This window comes from Gallinula chloropus (genome assembly GCF_964237585.1).
Source record: "Gallinula chloropus genome assembly, chromosome: 4".
NCBI classification, from domain to species: Eukaryota; Metazoa; Chordata; class Aves; order Gruiformes; family Rallidae; genus Gallinula; species Gallinula chloropus.
In genome coordinates, this window is record NC_140088.1 from 16,083,790 (window position 1) to 16,103,474 (window position 19,685).

A 19,685-nucleotide genomic window follows, 5' to 3' on the forward strand; every position below is an offset into this window, starting at 1 on the left:
TTAGAACATCTGCTGAATCAGGAATGGAAAGGATGTGTCCAGGAGATGGTAGTGTATTAAGCCCACTTTGTGGGAACATTGGAAGATACTTGTGACTCAAAGATAAAAGGCCATATAAATAGCTACCTGAGCTGTCCTGCCTCCAGCTCACATCTGTAGTACGTATGCTGTACTTTGATTAGGAAGATATGTGTCCTCTGGATACATATTAACAGAACAGAGTAAATTCCTCAATCCATGGTGGAGTTCAGTGTTTCTGACACTGATGGATAACTTCAACTTTTCAGATACTGCTAGAGAGTAGTGTAAAGTGCAGTTTGGTTAATGAATGTCTTCTAGCTTTAGTTATTCATATTGGAACAATGCTACATCAGAAATAACTAACCAGGACACTTGTCAGTAATGCCTCTGTCTCATCAAAACCATGACAGACCTATGTTGCAGTGTAGCATGTGAGGCACTACTGAGGTTGTTCTCCACTGAAAAGAGCTCATTTGACTTATATTTGGTTTATAAGGCCCTTTCACATCTGTCACAGTGATGGTTCATGGTGGCCCATGTCAATCATTTCTAACAAGTGAGCCCTGAGTCTCTGGCAGAAGTTCTTGCACTAAACCTAACTGAACAATCAAGCTTGGCTTTTTCATGGAATCATAGAATAGCAATTTGGAAGGTACTTCGAAGATCATCTGGTTCAACCTTTCTTGGCAAAAGCTCCATCTAGACAAAAGCATTGTCTAGACAAGATGGCCCAGCACCCCAACCAACTGAATCTTAGATGTGTCCAATGTTGAGAATACACCACCACCACTTCTCAGGGGAGGTTATTCCAATGGCTGATTGTTCTTACTGTGAAAATTTTTATCCTTGTGTCCAATCAGAATCTCCCCAGGAATAACTTGCACCCATTACTCCTCATCTTATACTTGGCCATGTCTGGCTTCATTTGAAATAACTGAGAAGGCTGAAAAGAGAAAATAAAAGTGTAAATTAACGTGGGGGGGAGGGTTGGAAACCCTAATTTATTTCTTATGTAAATGAATTGGTATTAAGGGGTGGGGGGCCTAAACATTTCCTGTAAGAAATGTAAGAAAGGTTGCCATTTGGGTACTGTTGCAGGAAAGAAGAGGTTGAGATACTTTTTTTATTTCCCCCCCTACAGTTGTGCATTTTCTTTGCTATGGCCATTTTTGTCCTTTTGAACATAACAGAATAAGTTTTCAAAAGTTGACAAGTACTTAAGAACCCTAATGTGCATAGACCGACCTGAATTTCTGAAGCAGAATCCCCATGCTGAGAATAGCCAACAGTGAGAAATGCTACCCCAAATAATTCTGTGAAAAGACTGACCATTATGTCTTACCTTTGCTTCTGTTTCTTCTCCAACAGAAAAAAGTTTATTAATCTACTGATTGATATTTGGGGCACGTTGCCATTAAAAATTCCAGATCTGAAGGGGTTATAAAAGCAGTGTTTCAGGTCCTGAAGGGCTATCCAGCATTTACCGCAGGTTCGCCTTTACCTGATGAGGATGGATGGGGATCTACCACCCTCTAGAATTGTAAATGAAGTCTCCTGAAACATTTCATGTTTGTTAGGGAAAACTGTATAAGTTTTTCTAGGACTCTGTTATTCAACAGTTGTACATTCAGCAATACAGATGATGTTTATAAGGCCATGAAGTGTTCTTTGAACACATTGTTTTCCACTCTTTCCCAATAATGTTCTCACCAGAGAAAATCTGAGTCTTGTAGAAAGATTGAAAAAAAACCTAAATTAAATCTTATCACCTTTTCTCAACACCCATAAAGCCTGACAGCGCACACATTGTATCTGTTTGTATAAATAAGCTCACAGATCTATTAGCCTTTCTTTTTTTGTCCTTGTTGTGTGATGATCATCAGACTCTAAAATATACTCTCCTGAGGCTTTACATAAGATAATATTGCTGTCTCTCACATGAGAATTTAGCAGTGTTGTGTTAGCTTGTCTCCGAGGACTTTGCTTTTAGGAGCAGAACAAAGTGAACACACAAAGTTGGGAAGGGTTTGTTGTTTGTTGCATGTCAAAACCATTTTTCAGCCACTAGTGTGGGTGAAAAATATTTATTTTGTGGTTTAGGATTTGGTTGAATCCCAGTCTTTTTGGCCCGAGTCTGGGAATGTAGGGTTATTCCTTTACATCAAGGAAGTATGAAGGACACACTTGTTTTTACTGATGTCCAAAACCAATGAATGCAGGATGAGGACGGCACATTTGTAGTGCTCTTTTGCAATGAAATAATTTTCTTAATTTATAAGCAATACTGTTGAGCTGTTTTATCATTCAGAAAACTAAAATGAAGTGAAAGAAGGAGTATTGGCTAAATATTTGAGATGGATTAGAAACAGGCATCAGGGTAGAATTTGCAGCGGATGCTTCTTTATCCATAGAAGATAAATATGTTGCTAAAACTATTGTAAAGGTTCACAGACATCTGAAGAAGAATAAAAGTAATAAATCAAGGTGGGCAATGCATATGCTAATTCCATACTTAAGGTAATATGTATTCCTTACGTTGTGCTTGTGAATTACACCAAGCTGATCTTGTGCAGTGATGAGGTCTGGAGCTACATAGCCAGAGGAGCCACTGGCATCTCCATCTGAGCATGTGGTTCAGTGGAGGGGAAAGTGTGCAGCTGATGGGCTTCCATGCTGTCCTCCCTGCCACTCCTGTCTCTTCCAGGCAAGTCTGGCAGGCTGGATGGAAGCAGCCATGTATTCTGAGAACTGCTGTAGTGCTATTGTACTGGTACATCCCAGGGATAAGGCGGTGTTCCAGTATGTGTCATAAAAAAGAATTATATCCTTCATCCCTTTTCTTATTTCCAGAACCAAAGTCAAACAGAATAGTATGGAAGGCTCTGAAAAGCTACATAAACTTTATTTCCTGTTCTTCATGCTAGCAGTGTGTCCTAAGTCTGATGAGTGACCGCAAGCTGCCACACACAGGAGAATTCCCCTAGGAGACTGTGTTTATGCTACCCAACTACTTTATCCAGCCACAGCACCATACTCAGATCCCTTTTCCCAGTTCTGTTTCATTGTGGTAACCAGGACATGCTGGCTGGCTGGCTGCTTTCCTGTTTAGTAAAAGCTACAAGCGTTTTCTCCTGAATTACCCTTCACATTGGACAACTACCAGGGCTTTGGGCCTCAAAAGTATTATAGCATAGGAAATTGTTGTGTCCAAGCTCTTGTGAAGTTTCCTGACCTCTAGAGGACTCTCCACTGGGAAAATTAGGAGAGACTCGGAAACAGAAAAGACAACAAAATTCAGTTTACAAAGTAGGGAATAAGGCACGTGGCAGGGAGACAGCACTTCTGGGAAGAGGAATTTCACAGGGTCTGGTGTTACATGAGCCGAAGGGAGACGACTTCATGCTGGGGAGCTTGCACCAGAAGTCTGGCTTAAGTGGGAGTACACTGGGGCGGCCTGGTTTTGTGCAGTTCCCTGGCCAGGTTGCTGCAGTTCAGACACAATTTGGATAAACATCTGGGATTGCGTGTTCTTTTCCAACTACAACTTGAAGTCGCCCAATGTTTGCCTGGGCAGTGCAGTTCCCTGCCACTGAAGTTATTGCTAAGATAAGTACATGAGGCAGGAAAAGGCACTCTGGGTTAGGGACTTCAGGGCCTGCTTACAGTCTGGGAGAGGGGACATCTGAGCAGAAGCAGCATTTTGTTAGATCTGGCCTATTGCGCTCAGGACAGTTGCTGCGATGGAGCACATCAGGGCAGCCATCTTGGAAAGCTTTGCTTTTGTTGTCTGTGATTGTCTTTGATACTCATTTGAGGTTTTGATGCTTTCCTTCCACTGAAGTTATATTTACTCAGTCCAAGGATATTCCCAGTTCCTCATTACAGGGCCTGAACCTAAACGCATGACCGAATGGCATCCATGTTTGGCACACCACCAGGTCTGGCCTGGTCACATAGCAGTTGCTAGGAACTACCGGATAGACACAGCCAGAACAAGTGCCTTTGTTCTGGTTTTATGAGGGAGGAATGAATTGACCTCTCTGGATATTTGAGAAAGCAGATAGCAGAGCTGTTACTTATTGATCCTTCTGCTGTACTCTCTGGGTAGGGGAAAGCAGGACATCCCTGGAGCTCTGCCTACCTGGCAGAAATTTAATAGGGTGAAGCAGCTACAGATGTCTATCTCCATTCCTGGGTTTGGACTGAAGCAAAGGAATGCTACACGATTTTCATATAATTGCTCAATAAAACAGTGGCAAAGTTAAGAACACTCATGAATCCTGATTCCCAGGTCCTGGTATTATGCACTATTAAAAAGTCCTTTATATATGTATTGCTCTTTAGAAGCAAGAACTGAAGCTAGCCAGGTATAGCAAGGCTTGAGATTCAGAGAGTGTCCTGTTTCCTGGACTTGTCCTCTCCCCTGTTTCTCCTCTATTCTTAAAAGATTCTTGGCTTTCATTTCTATCTCCTTTTATTTGTTTTCCTTTCATTTCTTTCCTTTGTAAGTATTGAATGTCTCCTCTGGGAGTAAGCCTAGCCACATGTGCGTGCAGTGATCGTTTATTTTTATTGGAGTCATTGCCTGTGACTGTTATTCATTACTATAGGAAGAACTGCACTAACAAACTGCTCTGAGAGATTTGGGGTTTTTTCTTCTGTTGTAAAAAGTCCTGTTCTGTCCATAGCCATTGATGGTATCTACTACCATCATTAAGACATTGGGTGTTTGGAGCTCAGACACTGGTGCTATGTCCTGAATGTCCTCTTGTGTCTGGTGTTGCAAAGCAGAATCTCTGCTTCTGTCAACTTCATTGCATGTTGTCATGCTATTCAGCCATCTGCCCACCTCTCAACTACCCAAACAACTCAATTGGCCTCTGCTTGTGGAAGAATTTGTGGTTGCAAAAAGTTAGCCCAGTCACTGACTGCTGTTATGGCCTCTTGTGATAATAACGGGAATAGCCAGAGCACCACCAAACGAGGCCTTCCTGGGATGAAATGCCTGATTCAGAAAAGGCCAACACAAAGTAGTATAAAATGCTTTTATCTCACTTGCATTTCCAGTCTTTACACTGGGTAAGTCATCAGCAGCTCTATTTTCTTACTTCTGTTGTCAAGTTATCACAGATTTCTGTGTCACCGTGGGCAAGACCACCATCTCCCGTCTTTAAGGTCAGGTAACAAATTCCTGGTACTTCTTTAAGATTAATCTGTAGCATAAATAATAAAATTATCAACAGTTAAATTAGCGTATGCTCAGCATAAATATAAGCTATAGCTTAGGGATGTAAGTAGCCTAAATAATTTCACATTAGAAATATGGTGATGTAAAATCACTGAATACTAATTTACCACTTCTGAGGTCACAGTGGAGTCTCAGTGTTATTTATCTGAAATTTGGTCAATACCACATAGGTTTGTGATTTCTAAAGTTTTGTTTTAAAGATTTCAGAATTTCTGCCTCCCATTAGCACCGACTTTTAAAATAAAAGGTAGTCTGTCAGAATTTGGCTGAGAAAGTTTGATCTCTTTGATAATAATTTACTTTCGTTAATGTAAGTGTCCTGCAAGTATTTCAGGATTGAGATTCTTTTAATTCTTTATCCCACATTGAATCCATCTCATGTTTTCCCTCGGGATTTTGAAGACTTTCCCTTCATTTCTTTTCTTAAATCAATGTCCACTGTTGTTTTCCCCTGGAAAACTGTCTTAACTGCATCTGCATTTCTTCCTCCCTCGCTTTTTCTTAAGATGAGTCAGGGACTTCTTGGCTTTGCTGTCTTAGCAGTGTTTTTTAATATATGGAATGTGTATGCATTGCACTAGAAGAAAATAAACAGATGTGCTGCTATAGTTTGGGAGGGGGAGACAACAGCAGGCTGGTCAGCCGCCTTTTGAGTCTGTTCATTTTGCTGTTGTTTCCAGATGTGTGCTAATGGACATTTTTAGGACGTACACACAAACCCTGCTTGCCTACTTTTTTGCACTAATTGGTTTGGATTTACGGAATGCCACTCATAAAGTGTCTCTAGCTGCCATTGTTGCTTTTCTATAAAGTAGTAGAAAGGAAACTAATTTCTAAACAGTTTCCTCTGGACAGGATTTTCTTGTGGGAGAAGAGAGATAGAATCCATTTAAATTGCTCTATAAACAGTTTTATTGAGTTGTGGCCCATTAACCTGGCCTTGATGAAAACCTTTTCAAACAACAGCACTTCAGGGAACCACATCTCTCAGGTGCTCTGCATGGCACAAATGAATTTTAGTGGCTTCCTAAGAAATAATTTTAATCTAAATTGAGATTTTAAATTTACTCTGTGTGAGTGTGTACAGAAGTGTGTACCCCACATCTACTCCCAGTCACGGGGCATGTTTGTAGCCCCATATCTCATTGTTTGCTCTGTGGTGCTCCCCATAGTGTTCCCCATATCATAGAACCATAGAATCGTAGAGGTTTGAAGGGACCTCGAGAGATCATCGGGTCCAACCCCCCTGCCAAAGCAGCTCCCTGGGATGTATCACTCAGACAGGCATCCAGATGGGTCTTGAACATCTCCAGAGTTGGAGACTCCACCACCTCCCTGGGCAGCCTGTCCCAGGGCTCTGTCACCCTCACTGTGTAAAAGTTCTTCTGCGTGTTGGTGTGGAACTTCCTGTGCTCCAACTTGCAGCCATTGCCCCTTGTCCTGTCTCCACAGACCACTGAAAAGGGGCTGGCTGATTCCCCCTGTATCCCCTGCTTAAGATAATTATAGACTTTAATTAGGTCCCCCCTTAGTCTTCTCTTCTCAAGGCTGAACAGTCCGAACTTACTCAGCCTTTCCTCATAGGGGAGACGTTCCAGGCCCTTAATCATCTTCGTAGCCCTTCTTTGGACTCTCTCCAGGAGGTCCCTGTCCTTTTTATACCAAGGAGCCCAGAACTGGACACAATACTCCAGGTGGGACCTGACCAGGGCAGAGCAGAGTGGGAGGATCACCTCCTTTGACCTGCTGGCTACACTCCTCAGGATGCACCCCAGGATCCCATTGGCTCTCTTAGCCACCAGGGCACACTGCTGGCTCATGGACAACCTGTCATCTACCAGGACCCCCACCCAGGTCCTTCTCCACTGGGCTCTTCTCCAGCAGGTCATCCCCCAGCCTGTACTGATACAAATGGTTGTTCCTTCCCAGGTGCAAGACTCTACACTTGCTTTTGTTGAACTTCATCTGGTTTCTCCCTGCCCAGCTCTCCAGCCTGTCCAGGTCTCACTGAGTATCAGTCCTCCAAGTTTGTTTCTACCAGGGAGAGGATATGTCTGGGGTCTAGATGATTAGGAAGGCTGAAGGATAACTGAAAATACCTCTTTTTCCTCGATCTGTCCGTTTTTCCTCTTTATTCCCAGTCATTGCACAGCCTGTAGCTTTTTCTGGTGGCAAGAAACAGGAGTGCAGGCAGTACTGCTATGGGAGATAAGTGATTTGTTTTATGAGTATATCCTATGAGCTAAGTAAACGATTGCAAGATACCTAAACTATATTTTTTTTTCACCAGAACACGGGAAGGTTTTAGAGTAGTTTTTTATTTCTGGAACAAGGAGCAATTTTCTCCTAAGGTGAATAAGAACCTGTTGCAAAACCATGAAGCTTATGAGCACTAGCGTTTGGTGAGGCTTGGAAGAAAACTTGACCATTTTTTCTCCTTCCCTGTAAAAAGCCATCCCATTGCACAGAACTGTACTTGGACATGAAGAGGGAGCAGGGAACAACTGGTTTATTGCAGTGTGAGGCCTTGATGCCACTGTGGCATTCGTGCCTGCTAGGGACTTCTTGGGCACCTTTCTGGTGAGCTGGAGGCAGTGTGACCTGTGGGACTGGGAATGAGAGCTGGCCCTGGGAACTGGGCCGCAGCTCCTGCTCAAAGGTAAGTGATCTGCAGAGTAAGGACCACCTCTTTAGTTTCTAGAATATATCAAATTCCTGCACACAGGGCCCAAGAAGAACCAGAAGGGAGGGCAGAAAAAACATTTATGAGTTCTGCTGGGATATCTGATGCAAAATCAACTTTGTTGTTTTCCTTTCTGGCTTTTTCCTGGGCTCTGTTGCAGCTGAAAAAACAACCCTTCTAATCTACAATAAGAAGGGAAATTCTGGCATAAAGATTGTCCACCCAGACTATTTGGCACAATTAGGGGAAAGATTTGTTTAGCTTAGCACTGATTTTATTAGTATGTGAGTCTAACTTAACTTTGAGAGATGGTCTTTTCCCAGTTCAGTGACGCTGTCGATGGTGTAGATTTCCTTCTCAGTTCTCTGCTATGCTCTTCCAAGCAAATGTCGTGTAACTGAAGAGTCCTCCTGAAATGCATCAGTGGTTGTTTTCAGCAATAGGGCAACAATATGAATTAGCAAAAAATTGCCAGCAAGGCAGCATTGTTTCAGTAAGGACAGGAAGCCCTAGTGAGAGCCAGGCTCCTTCCACAGATCTCAAGTACGTAGTAATTCGTCAGTAGGTCTGAATTCCAAACTATGTGTTGGCTATACATGTGGATTTGTTATTCATTTGGTCCTTCGTGCACGTATTATGCATTTTGTCTGTACAAAAGATAAGGTAAATCTTGTAGAAAAGGGAATCAAAGGAATCTAAGGAAAAACAACACAGAACAGAACAAAAAGACAATCTGTTCACTGTTAAGAAGCTGATATACCTTAAAAGAGGCTTTATTTGTGTTCCTTGGGCATTCCTAAGAGCCCATTTTGTGTGATAGTCTCAGTACAAAAAAGGGGGAAGGAACGGGATGACTTTCCAGTCTAAAGGGAAATGATGTATTAAATGTTAATACAGCTAATTTTCTCAAATATTTCATTGAAATGTCTTAGTCCATTACTTTTGTTAAAATCGTTGGTTTTCCATTATGAAATTGTTTTGGTTTTCTTAACGTGAGAACTCGTAGCTCAGTCAAAAATCATCATTATTTCACTGTTTGGTAGTTTATCATCCTGGCATTTTTGACAACTAATTTGAGATAAGACTTCGTCCCCTTCATCTTATTTACTTGCACTTTGGCAGGACACTGGCTTGATTTCTGGTTATTGGACGACTACTGAAAGTCCATCCAATACACTTTCCAATTCATCACTTTCCTTGCTATTGACAGGGGATGTTGTCCCAATAATTAGTATTTTCTGCTGGGCTTCTGCAATCAATTTCTGTGATTCATCTCTTCCATAAAGCTTATAAACAATAACCTGTATTAATAAAAATGCTTTTCCTAATTAAAAAACAAACTTTAATGCACAGTTTTTCTGCTGCCATCATCAATTCTCTCTAAGCCTTTTGTTTCTCAACTGCTCTGCCTGTCTCCCATTTATCTTCCTTTATCTAATCTAATGGCATCTATCCAGTTTCTATTCATTTTTCATCACGGTGATATATTTCATCTTCCACAGTACCTTTGTGTTTTTAACGTGCCTTGTGGCAGAAATAATTTCAGTTGTTTAATGTTTATTCTACATTGTTGTCAAATAATAATTATTACAGACCTCCTGACAGGGAAATGTGATGCTAGAAAGAACAGAAAGGAAACTAAGATTTGACTGTTTTGTAAAGTTAGGACTTTGCACTTTGGTATGAGAGCAGCATTAGAATAAGTGCATCTGGATTTTATATTCCTTTCTAGAAGCTCATGTGTAGCTCATGGATAGCACTCCAAAAGCATCGTGGATGAGATGAGTTAGAAACACTTTCAGCATTTTATTATGCCTATTTTCTATTAACTGTGCCATTTTTTAAAAAATGATTTTTGTAATCTAAATGCCTGATAACTTCTTTAGGCTATTATTTACCATTACTGTGTACTTGTCTAAAATTGTGTACTCCTTTTGGTGCAACTTTACACTAAAGTATCAGTAGGAAAAGAAATTTGTGTATTTCTTGTTTGATTCCTTGTTTAAGTAGTGCTTGTCATAAAAGATGTGTCTTTTGCTTATCTGGTTAGGAAACAAAGCGATAAATTCCTTTGCATATGTCAAGAACATTTGTGTAGTTATGTTTTCCTTTCTTTTCCTGAAGCAAAAAGGAACCGAGGAAAAGTTTTATGTTAGACTGAAAATGTAGTTTGTCAATCTCAGGTTTGGGAAAGCAAGATTGTGGAAAGATGTTTCTGTTTTGGTTTATTAGTACAGGGTTCTTATTCAGATCCACGTTCAGATAATAAACCTTTCTGTACTCTCTCCAGTTTTTGGCCAGGACTGATTTAGAATTGGAACAGTACATAGGGTTAAATATATGTATGTGAGTTTTAGAAATGCCTGTTCTGCCTGAGCTTTCTTCTTCCAAGTTATCCTGGAAGATCCTTGTGTTCACATCCTCAGGCAGCTGCTTGGAACCTTAGGGAGAGGAGCACATGCTCACCAGAAGATAGAGATGAGAAGACTTTAAATTATAAATTCTAACCATTGAAACAAAGTTAAATCTATCACCTTTTCTCAACATCTGTAAAGCATGACAGTGCTCCAAAAGCACACACATCTGTATGTATTGTCTTACAGATCTGTTAGAATTTTGTTTTCTTGTCCTTGTTATATGATGCCCAGTGGACACTAAAATACACTCTACTAAGGCCTTATGTAAGATAATATTGCTGTCACTTTTTCTTGGTTTACTGACCACAAAGATCCTTACAGGGACATTGTTAGTATGTGTTGTTCCAACTCTGTCAGTCCTCTCAACAAAAAGATGTCGGCAGGGCTTTGATGCTTCTCAGGATGCCCATAGGACTTGAAGATACTTCATAGGTCACGGAGTGCCTCCCTGGCACTGCTTCATACCCCTTTCACAAATATTTTAAATTGAATCCTAAAAGCAAACATTATTTTTTTTAATCCTTGCCTCTTTGAGTTGAAGGCTCTTCCAGAATCTCACTTTACTGATATTTGCAAACTTTAAAACTTCCATCCAAAATGTCTGTGGCTACATGTTTGTTCTTGTGCCAGTGTTGTCAGATCTTCTCTTTCTTCCTGCTCCATTATCTCATTTCCCCTCTCCTCCTTCACTTACACACAGAGACAATATTCAGCCTTCATATTTTGCTAGATTCATTCAGCTAGTTTTTTTCTAGTGGCGTCTCAGATGAGCACTCTATTCTCCTCACCAGCACACAGCCGATCTCTTGCAGCCGATCTCTTGAGTCCAAGCATGACTATGCTGTATGTGGTATTCCAGATTCAAGCTTGCTAGTGGCTTGTACAGAATACACCAATGTATCACTGGTTTTGCCAGGTGTTACATGGCAGTTTACTGAACAACTGGATCTGCCATTGCCCTGCTTACATCACCTTGTAAAGCATCTGGGAAGTGTTCTTTTCAATAAGTGTTTCCCCTTTTGTCTTACAGCTTTTGTGCTTATCCTTGCTTACTGCATTATCAGTGCCTGTTTAGCAGTGTCAAAAACTTTACAGAGATCCAAATAGATGAGGTCAAATTTATTTCACATTTCTAAAAATTGCAAAGGAAGATGTCAGGTATGTCTGGCATGACGTCCATGTTTCATTTTATCCCATTTCCCAAGTCTAGTTGTTTTTCTCTTCAAAATTTCTTACAAATGCTGCGTGATACTGAAATCAGAGTAGAGGCCTCAATTCACTAGTTTGGGTTTTTTTTCTCTTCCCTTTGAGGATTATGTTGATTCTCAGTTATGTTGCATCATCTTCAATTTTGTCATGGTTTAACCACACAGCCGTTGGCTCACACCCCCAACACACAGTGGGGTGGGGGACAGAAACAAAAAAGCTCAAACTCATGAGTTGAGATAAAACCAGTGTAATAGGGAAAAAATGGAAGGAGGAGATGGAGAAGAATGTACAAAACAAGTGATGAACAGCACAGTTGCTTACCACACAAAGCTGACGCTCAGCTAATTCCTGAGCCACACCACTGCCTGGCCAACCCTGAGTTATATTCTGAGCATGCTACAGCATATCTCTTCAGTCAGTTTGGGTCAGCTGTCCTGGCTGTGTCCCCTCCCAGCTCCTTGGGTGCTCCCCATCTTCTATGGTTCTACGATTCTCATTTGCGGGCCAGTACAAGAAGCTGAAAAGTTCTTGAGTGCTTGGCAAAAAACTAAAACATCAGTGTGTTATCAACATTATTCTTATCTGAAATCCAAACCACAGCAGTACACCAGCTGCTAGGAAGAAAATTAACTTTATATGCCAAAACCAGGACAAATTTCATAGATGTATGACAAATACTGACTATGAGACCTAAATTTACATGATGATTCTTAACAGTGCTTTTTCAATCAATATTATCTATATTCTACTGCATGTGCTAAGCTCCTGGAGTTTTCATTCCACTCAGTGTTTATTTCTGTGTCTAAATAATTCTATTATCTACCTTTTGCTCTTTTTCAGCATCATCCTGCTTGTTGAAAACTGATTATTTCTTCACTCATATCTAGAATATTTTTAATCACTATTCCAGTGTCATTTCATTATAACTACAATTTTTATTTCCTTTCTGATATTGCTTGATTACCTTGATTTTATTTATTTAGTTATTTTTTCCATCCTTGATTTATACTTCTGCTTCTTGGGCTCTAAAACGTCTTTTTTCTTTTTTTAAATATGTGTTTCCTTCTATGTTTTCTAAGTGTCTCATATATGTAAGAACCTACTCTGTGTTGGCTATTCCAACCAGGGGATGGTTTACATGACCTTTTACAGTTTTTTCTCTTTGGTTGAAACACAAATCCAAATAAAATAAAAAAAAAAATTCTGTGAAATACACGATCATACTTTAACGGTTGTTTGTCTTATTAAGCAAGCATTCAAATTAAAGTGATACCTTTGAATAGTCTGAGCTGTTCCACTTTCACTAGAAAATAAGCTAATTCTGAGCTTCAGATGTCACTGTGCAGCAGCAGCCTTTCCGAGAGGCCCTGTGACGTGCTGCTGAAAGGATGTGATTTATTATATTTTCTCACTGCTAAACTTAGTCATACGCATATTGTAACTGCATAAAAATGCAGTAACAGAATGTACACAGGGTTATTTGAATGTCCATCCCTTTGCACGTACAACTGTGCCTGGTGCACATGCATGTACAGGTTAGCAGTTGCATGCACAGTACTGCGCAGAGTGCCAGGAACCTGACCTTAGACATCAGATTTGTAACTGTTTCACTTCGGGCCTTTCCGATTAAACATCCAGCTGTTACTGGAGACTCTGGGGCTGAGCATTTGCACAGTTTTTCCTCCCCATCCTCTCCCCCATGTTCCTGGAGCTGCAGGAGCATGCAAAGCACCAGGAGGCACTCTGCTTCCCTCTGCCCCGTCCATGGGAAGTGATGGCTCTGGGAAAAAAACAACTGGCAAGGGAATTTGGGTTTTGTCAAGGTGCGTCATGGGCGTAGGATGTGACATGCCTCTTCTTTCTCCAGGAGTTTGTTCCAGTGAGAACTGTAATTAACATGGAAGAGGGGAAAGTGCTAGCACAGCAGTTTTCCTACTTGGAGTAGTTCACAAAGGTTGTATCACATCCTGGGGTGGTTTTGCCAGCTTCATATGACTGAAAGGAAAACATTGACATTTGGACTGGTCTGATGTTCTCCAGCTGTATTTGTGGTCTTTATGTGCCTGCCTTTATTTTTTACTATCTGAAGAAGACGGGAGACTACTTTTGGTGTAAATTCTGAAAACTATTAAAATGTTTGCTAGCTGTGGGTACATGGGTAAGAATGGTTATATACAAAGAACCAGACATGAGGATTTTGTTTCCTCAGCCTGTGTCAGGATCAGATGAGAAAGAATCATAGAATCATTTTGGTTAGAAAAAGATCAAGTCCAACCATTTACCTAACACTGCTGAGTCTAACCACATTCCTAAGCATCACATCTATGCATCTTTTAACTACCTCTAGGGATGGAGACTCAACCACCTCCCTGGGCAGCCTGTTCTAGTGCTTGACAACCCTGTCAGTGAAGCAGTTTTTCCTAACACCCTGGTGCAGTTTGAGGCCATTTCTTCTTGTCCTATCTCATGTTGCTTCAGGGAAGAGACCAATACCTTCACCACTACAAACTCATGAGGCAAAAATTTGCAAGACATCTAAGCATGGTCCTGCTTGCAGACTACATACCAGTACAAATGAAACCTACCTATTTCACAGATACAGCATTTAAAGTGCTGCAGGGAAGTCACACAAGCCTTGATTCTATAGTAGATTTTTCTGATAAAGCCTCTAGTTAGCTAAGTACACTGCAGAGCTCAAACTTCGTGTGCTTGATATTTTTAATCTAACACTTAGGAATAAATGTCCCGATTCTGTCTATCTGTGACGTGATTCAATACTGTCTGACTTTCAGTGAAATATGAGCAGTTTGGGTAAGCATGAACCTCCTCGGTTTTCTGTAGGCTCTCTTGGCTTTTATAAAACCTGCTCATTGTTTTCCTGCTGATCGTTAGGCACCACCAACCAAAATTCATATGCAGTGACCCTTATGAGAACTCAAATGCTTGGTGGAATTAAGCCATAACCTTTGGAAATAATGGGCTTTTTTTACTCCGTTTGTAGTCAGCAGGATCTATTGGTGCCCCACACCCTAAAAATAAGATTGTTACTGTCTGCAGTTCTCAGAAATCTGTGTTTGGATGTATCTGACAGTGGGTTGCCTGTCCTGGGCTGATCAAGGGTTGTACCTGACAGGGCTTTGGCAGTTCAGGCACTGAGGTGCGGGATAGTTCCATGGGCAGGTGAGGTGAAAACACTACAGGGAAGGGAAGGCAGCTGTCTCTCTCCTGTGTCCTGAGCAGTCATGGCTCAGGCTCTGCAGTGTTGCTGTGCCGGAATCAGATCCCCACACGGGATGGGTACAGGCTGAGGGGGAGCTGCCTCCCCAGGCTATGTTTCTCAGGAGCTGAGAGGGCAGCAAGGTTCTTGCAGGGTGCAGAACCGCCACCAAGAGGGCTGGGTTTCGGCTTCTGGCCATTTGGAGCTGTTGAAGAGGCAAGAGGAAAAAGGTGTTTCAGCTTTGTTCAGCAGCTCTGTGCCAGAGGCAGAGCAGCAGCACGCTCTCCACATCAACCACTGCTGTCAGTGTCTTGTGCAGGGCTCACATGGGGACAGTTAGATTGCTGTTTGTGCAAATTGCACTCTGGGCAGAGCTTATTAAATTTATCATTAAAATGTCACTTGCATGTAGATGACAGAATGGGGGTTATTTTGAGGCAAGCTGTGAGGGAGAAGTCCTTGGCAATCAGCGAAAATCAAACAACTAAGCAGTAAAGCCTGGCACATTTGTGTGAGTTTGGCACTGTGGGTCCCATGTCCCCTGCCACGCCAACAAGCCCATTTCTTTCTCTCCAGAGCTCTGTTGCAGCTCATCTTCCACATGGGAACAGTTCTTCCATAATGGAGCCAGAGAGCTTGGGCTATTTCTGGCCTCGCTACGGGGCCCAACACACCCGAAAGCTGAGCTAAATTCAATTCTGGTATACACCCCAAGGGAATTACAGATCCTGTTTTGAAACTCCAAGGACAGGATCCCCGAATAAAACTTGACTTGGTCATTACTCCTCTTGCAAAAGAGGACATCAAGATAATTGCAATGGCATGTTACCTTCCCTGGTGTGGTGCCCATGCGTGGACCACACTGCTTCCAGGGGCAGGAGGAAGACGGCAGGTAGAGTTCTTGGAGCAGCTGAGTGGGTACATCAGTGGAATGAGCAGTGGCAATTAAAATTCCGATACTCCTAATTGTCTTCTATCCTAGTGCAACTGTGTGAACCAGCAGGAATGATTGGCCTTAACAGGATGCCAGCAAGACAAGCAAAACTTGCTGCTTTCATGATGGTGTTTAAGATGTGTAAATCTTGTTAAAATTGCAGCATGATCTATATGAGAAGACCTTAACTACTTAGAAGTTCAATAATTACTTTGTTATTTCTGTAGTATGCTTTACTACTTCTGGAAGTTAAATCCAGTGAGATTGTTCTATAGATTTGACCTCTGATCAGTATGTTAGAAATATGTGTACTTATATATTGCTTCTTTGTTTTGCAGCTCCTGGTTGCGAAATCCCCTGTTGCTCCCTTCTCCGTTTTTTTCTACACCATTGACAAATCAGGGTTGGTTCTTCAAGGTAAGACCAGAGCATTGATTGTTTTGCCTTTACAAATAGTATTTTAAGCAGGCTACCTGTAGGTAGCAGTGACTGTTGTTGAAAATGCTGCTTTTTATACCTAATTAAAACCCCACACATTTAAACGAGGCTAATTGAGAAGGACAGTCTTCTACTATGTTCATTGCTTTGTCTTGGATTATACCGAGTTAGCTGTTGCATATTGCTACAGATGGAAGGATTGGCTCTAAAATTACTAATCAAGGTTCCCTGTTTTCCTTCAAGGTAAAGTAGAAAGGTTCTGGCTACATTGCTCCTATGGGACAGGTTTCTCAGGGAGAAACATGCCCATCTATCATTAATGACATGCTCTAATAAATGGTTCTTCTGTAGAAAATGGGTTAACATTAATAAAATACAGGAAATTAATATCAGTTCTCTTATTTTTGTGATCGTGTTAATGCTAGTGCCCTATGGTCTTAAATAATCCTCAGATTCTCTAGGATATGAGGTAGTTCACTGAAAAGCTGGATATTACTACCATGATGGCAGGGTAGTTCCTTGTGGCCGTGTCCTAAATCACGTACTTTCAGACCATAGCAAAAAGAGAAGTTCAGCTCTTCCCTTCTTTGCCCCATTTACCCCTGTAAATCTTCCTTTAATGTCCTTACTTTTTGACAGATGTTTATAGATCAATTTTGTTGAGTTGCTGTGTGTTGATGTGCAGGCTGGCTCCAGAGTGCTGCATCAGTTTAGCAGGCTAAATATAACTAGTCAGTGCTTGTCACTTTTTGCTCAGAGGATACACTCTCACACACAGCCATGGCATTGCTGTTTCTCCGTTTCCAGTGACTGATCCCATAAAGCACTATAAACATTTTAAAGCATGTGAACAGTTCTCTCTCTTCTGATTGCCCATTTCTCACTTTCAAAAAGGCTGTACCAGACTAATAACATACTTACTTTTACTAATGGCTGAATACACTTACATTTATGGTGGTACATAAGGCAGGAAAAAAACCAAAAACATATTTGGTACATTTTTGCTTCCATTTGATACATCTACATAATGATGATCTGGAGGTCCATCTCATGTTTCCTAAGCCTTTGGATACTATACCCAGTGTATTCTTAGATGGCATTCTGGGAATTTGATCTGCTTTATTTGGTACCATTAATTTTAAACAGGTTACAGGACCTAGAAACAATTTTTATTATTTTAAACCAAGGTGGCTTGTGAGATCTGTTCTAGGCATGTTTTTTATAGGGCAGAAGAAAAGCTACTTTTCTATGTTGAGTTGCAGACATGTTGCTGGTCATTATAAAAGGAGGCAATTTCCTGCTCTGTTCTCAGGCAGTAATGTAGTGGAACTTTGGGAAAGAAAGCTTTCCCATTTCAGAAACAGGAAGCATGTGTTCAGAGAGGATCTTTATTTGTTTCAGTTCTTTTCTGTGAGCCAGGAATAGAGCTTGCCAAGGACTGAACTCTACCTTTAAAGAGCAAATGGACGTGGTAACACATAACGATGATGCAGCAGGACTCTCGGGTAGAAGGGTATCACTGTATTAGGAGTATGGCAATTGCTCTTACCTTTTATCCATATGTTTCTGGGGTGCACATATAAAATATGATTGACCATGTTTCTAAAAATTACCCAACCCAGGTGTTTTTTTAGTTCTTTGTACATGCTGGAAGGCAGCTTGAAGCTCTTCTTTGTGCAAGCCTTTCGCTTTCCAACTACACCGTTATGTTCCCATTTTAGGGGTTTTTCTCCTAGATGGAGAGTAACCAAGAGCATGGTTCCTCTGATGAGTATTTTATAGCAACTTGTAATTGCTTACATGCAAGCCATCTCATTAAGTTGTACAAAGTAAATATCCCATGTTTTCATTCCACATTTCAATGGAAAGAGGAAGTGAGCAACGCACCCCGGAAAGGGCAATTTCGGGTGAGATGCAGAAAGTGGCATCAGGCTGCCTCGGGCAAGAGAGACCAGAGTTTTTGTGAGAGTTGTACCCGGTACTGCTAAACAAGGTAAGATGTCAGTAGGGCAGCTAGCCACAGATCAGTCAGAGAGGGAGCGTCCCTGCACTGCGGCTCGAGGGGCATCACACAGCGCTATCGAGTGGAATCTGTCCCACAGCCTGCTTGCAAAGGCAGCTTTCCATTCAGGCTTTGTTGTTTAATTCAGTTGGTGTCAGGAGGTGAGCACATTCAGGGCAGCTGACGGGAACAAGTGGATGGGTGTGGGAACTGGTGAGAAGCAGCAGCTGGCTGAAGTGCCCAGGATTCTTTCTTCTTACTCAGGGGGTCCCATCCCGGGACCATTAACCAATAGGCCATAAACAAATTGATATCGGAAAATGTGGCTGGAAACTCCTTGATTAGCAAGGGTGAATGGGGAATGAAAGACAAAGTGAAAGTGTGATTTAACAGTTCCACAAGCAATTTCCATTGCCACCTCTGAGGGATTAGGATGTGTGGAATAGGCTAAAAGTGAGGAGGAGCTCTCCCCCCCTTTTGTTCTGTGGGCCGCAGGATAATAAAACGGCAGGAGAGGCAGTGCGGCTAGTTAGGGATTTCACAGGCTGCTATTTGATGCAGTTTAAGGAACCCTTCTGCTATTGTTGCAGTTAAAATGGGAAGCGGAACTGTTCACCATTCGCAAAAATCTCCAGCGTCCTCAGGAAGAGAGCTGAGAGCAAAAGGCTATTAAGATGGTAATGCTGCCCCATTTGGAGGAGTGTATCAAAATCCTCTTTGTCAATGTAAATCGCTGCTCTGTTTCCCTGGTATCTTCGCATCTCACGGCCCCAGTGCAAGCACAGGAGAGTTCGAGGACACCCTAGTAAAGGCACTCTTATTGTCAGAGGGGAGCTCCAGGCTGCCCAAGGGTGCCAAGGAGAAAACTTCTGTGCTTATCTAAACTTGAAATGTTCAGGGATTGAAAGAATCCAGTTACTCACTTACTCTTTTACTTCCATTTGCAGACTAGTGCAATTAAATTTGATGATTGCGAAGCAAGATTGGCCGGTCCGAGATTTAGCAAGGAAAGTCAGCCTTTAGTCTCCCCCTTTTATTGCTTCAGACTGCTCTGTGCTGTAGAGGGGGTGGAGTGCAAACCCGAAAGAAAAGCCTCAGTTGCCTTTACATTGCAGTACAATGTCACGTAATGTGCTGCCGTTCTGTAAGTGACTCGGTGCTGAACCTGAATTGTGAGTGCAAAATCCAGTCTGACAGCAGATCTCTGTTTTGTGGAGATCTTAAACAGAGAGGCACAAGCTTGGATCTAAGCACTGCAAAATATTGGAATTTTTACTGCCTGCTTTTCTATTCCATGTAGGGTCTTGCTGTTGCTTCCCTAATTCAATATACTAAAGTGAATGGTGTGATACTGTTGAAGACTAACAGTAAAAAAAGGTCCAGATCTACTTGATTAAAGGAGCAAGTCACAAGGTTATTTTTCTCATTGGCAGTGATATAATTTCTCTCTCAGATGAGAAATTCCTAGCTGGTCATTCTGTTCCTAGTGTATCAGAACAGATTCTGGGCTGTTCTT

At 41.6% G+C, this 19,685-nt stretch overlaps 1 protein-coding gene across 1 annotated transcript in view; it reads left to right on the forward strand.

Moving 5' to 3' along the window:
* RAD51B (RAD51 paralog B) overlaps positions 1-19,685 on the forward strand; it is a gene marked incomplete at its 5' end in the record, with an annotated part of 370,396 nt that overhangs the window by 227,659 nt on the left and 123,052 nt on the right. The window contains one exon of the mRNA XM_084263415.1: positions 16,068-16,146. Within this exon, the coding sequence (XP_084119541.1) occupies positions 16,068-16,146 (79 nt within the window). The remainder of the gene's footprint in view (positions 1-16,067; positions 16,147-19,685) is intronic.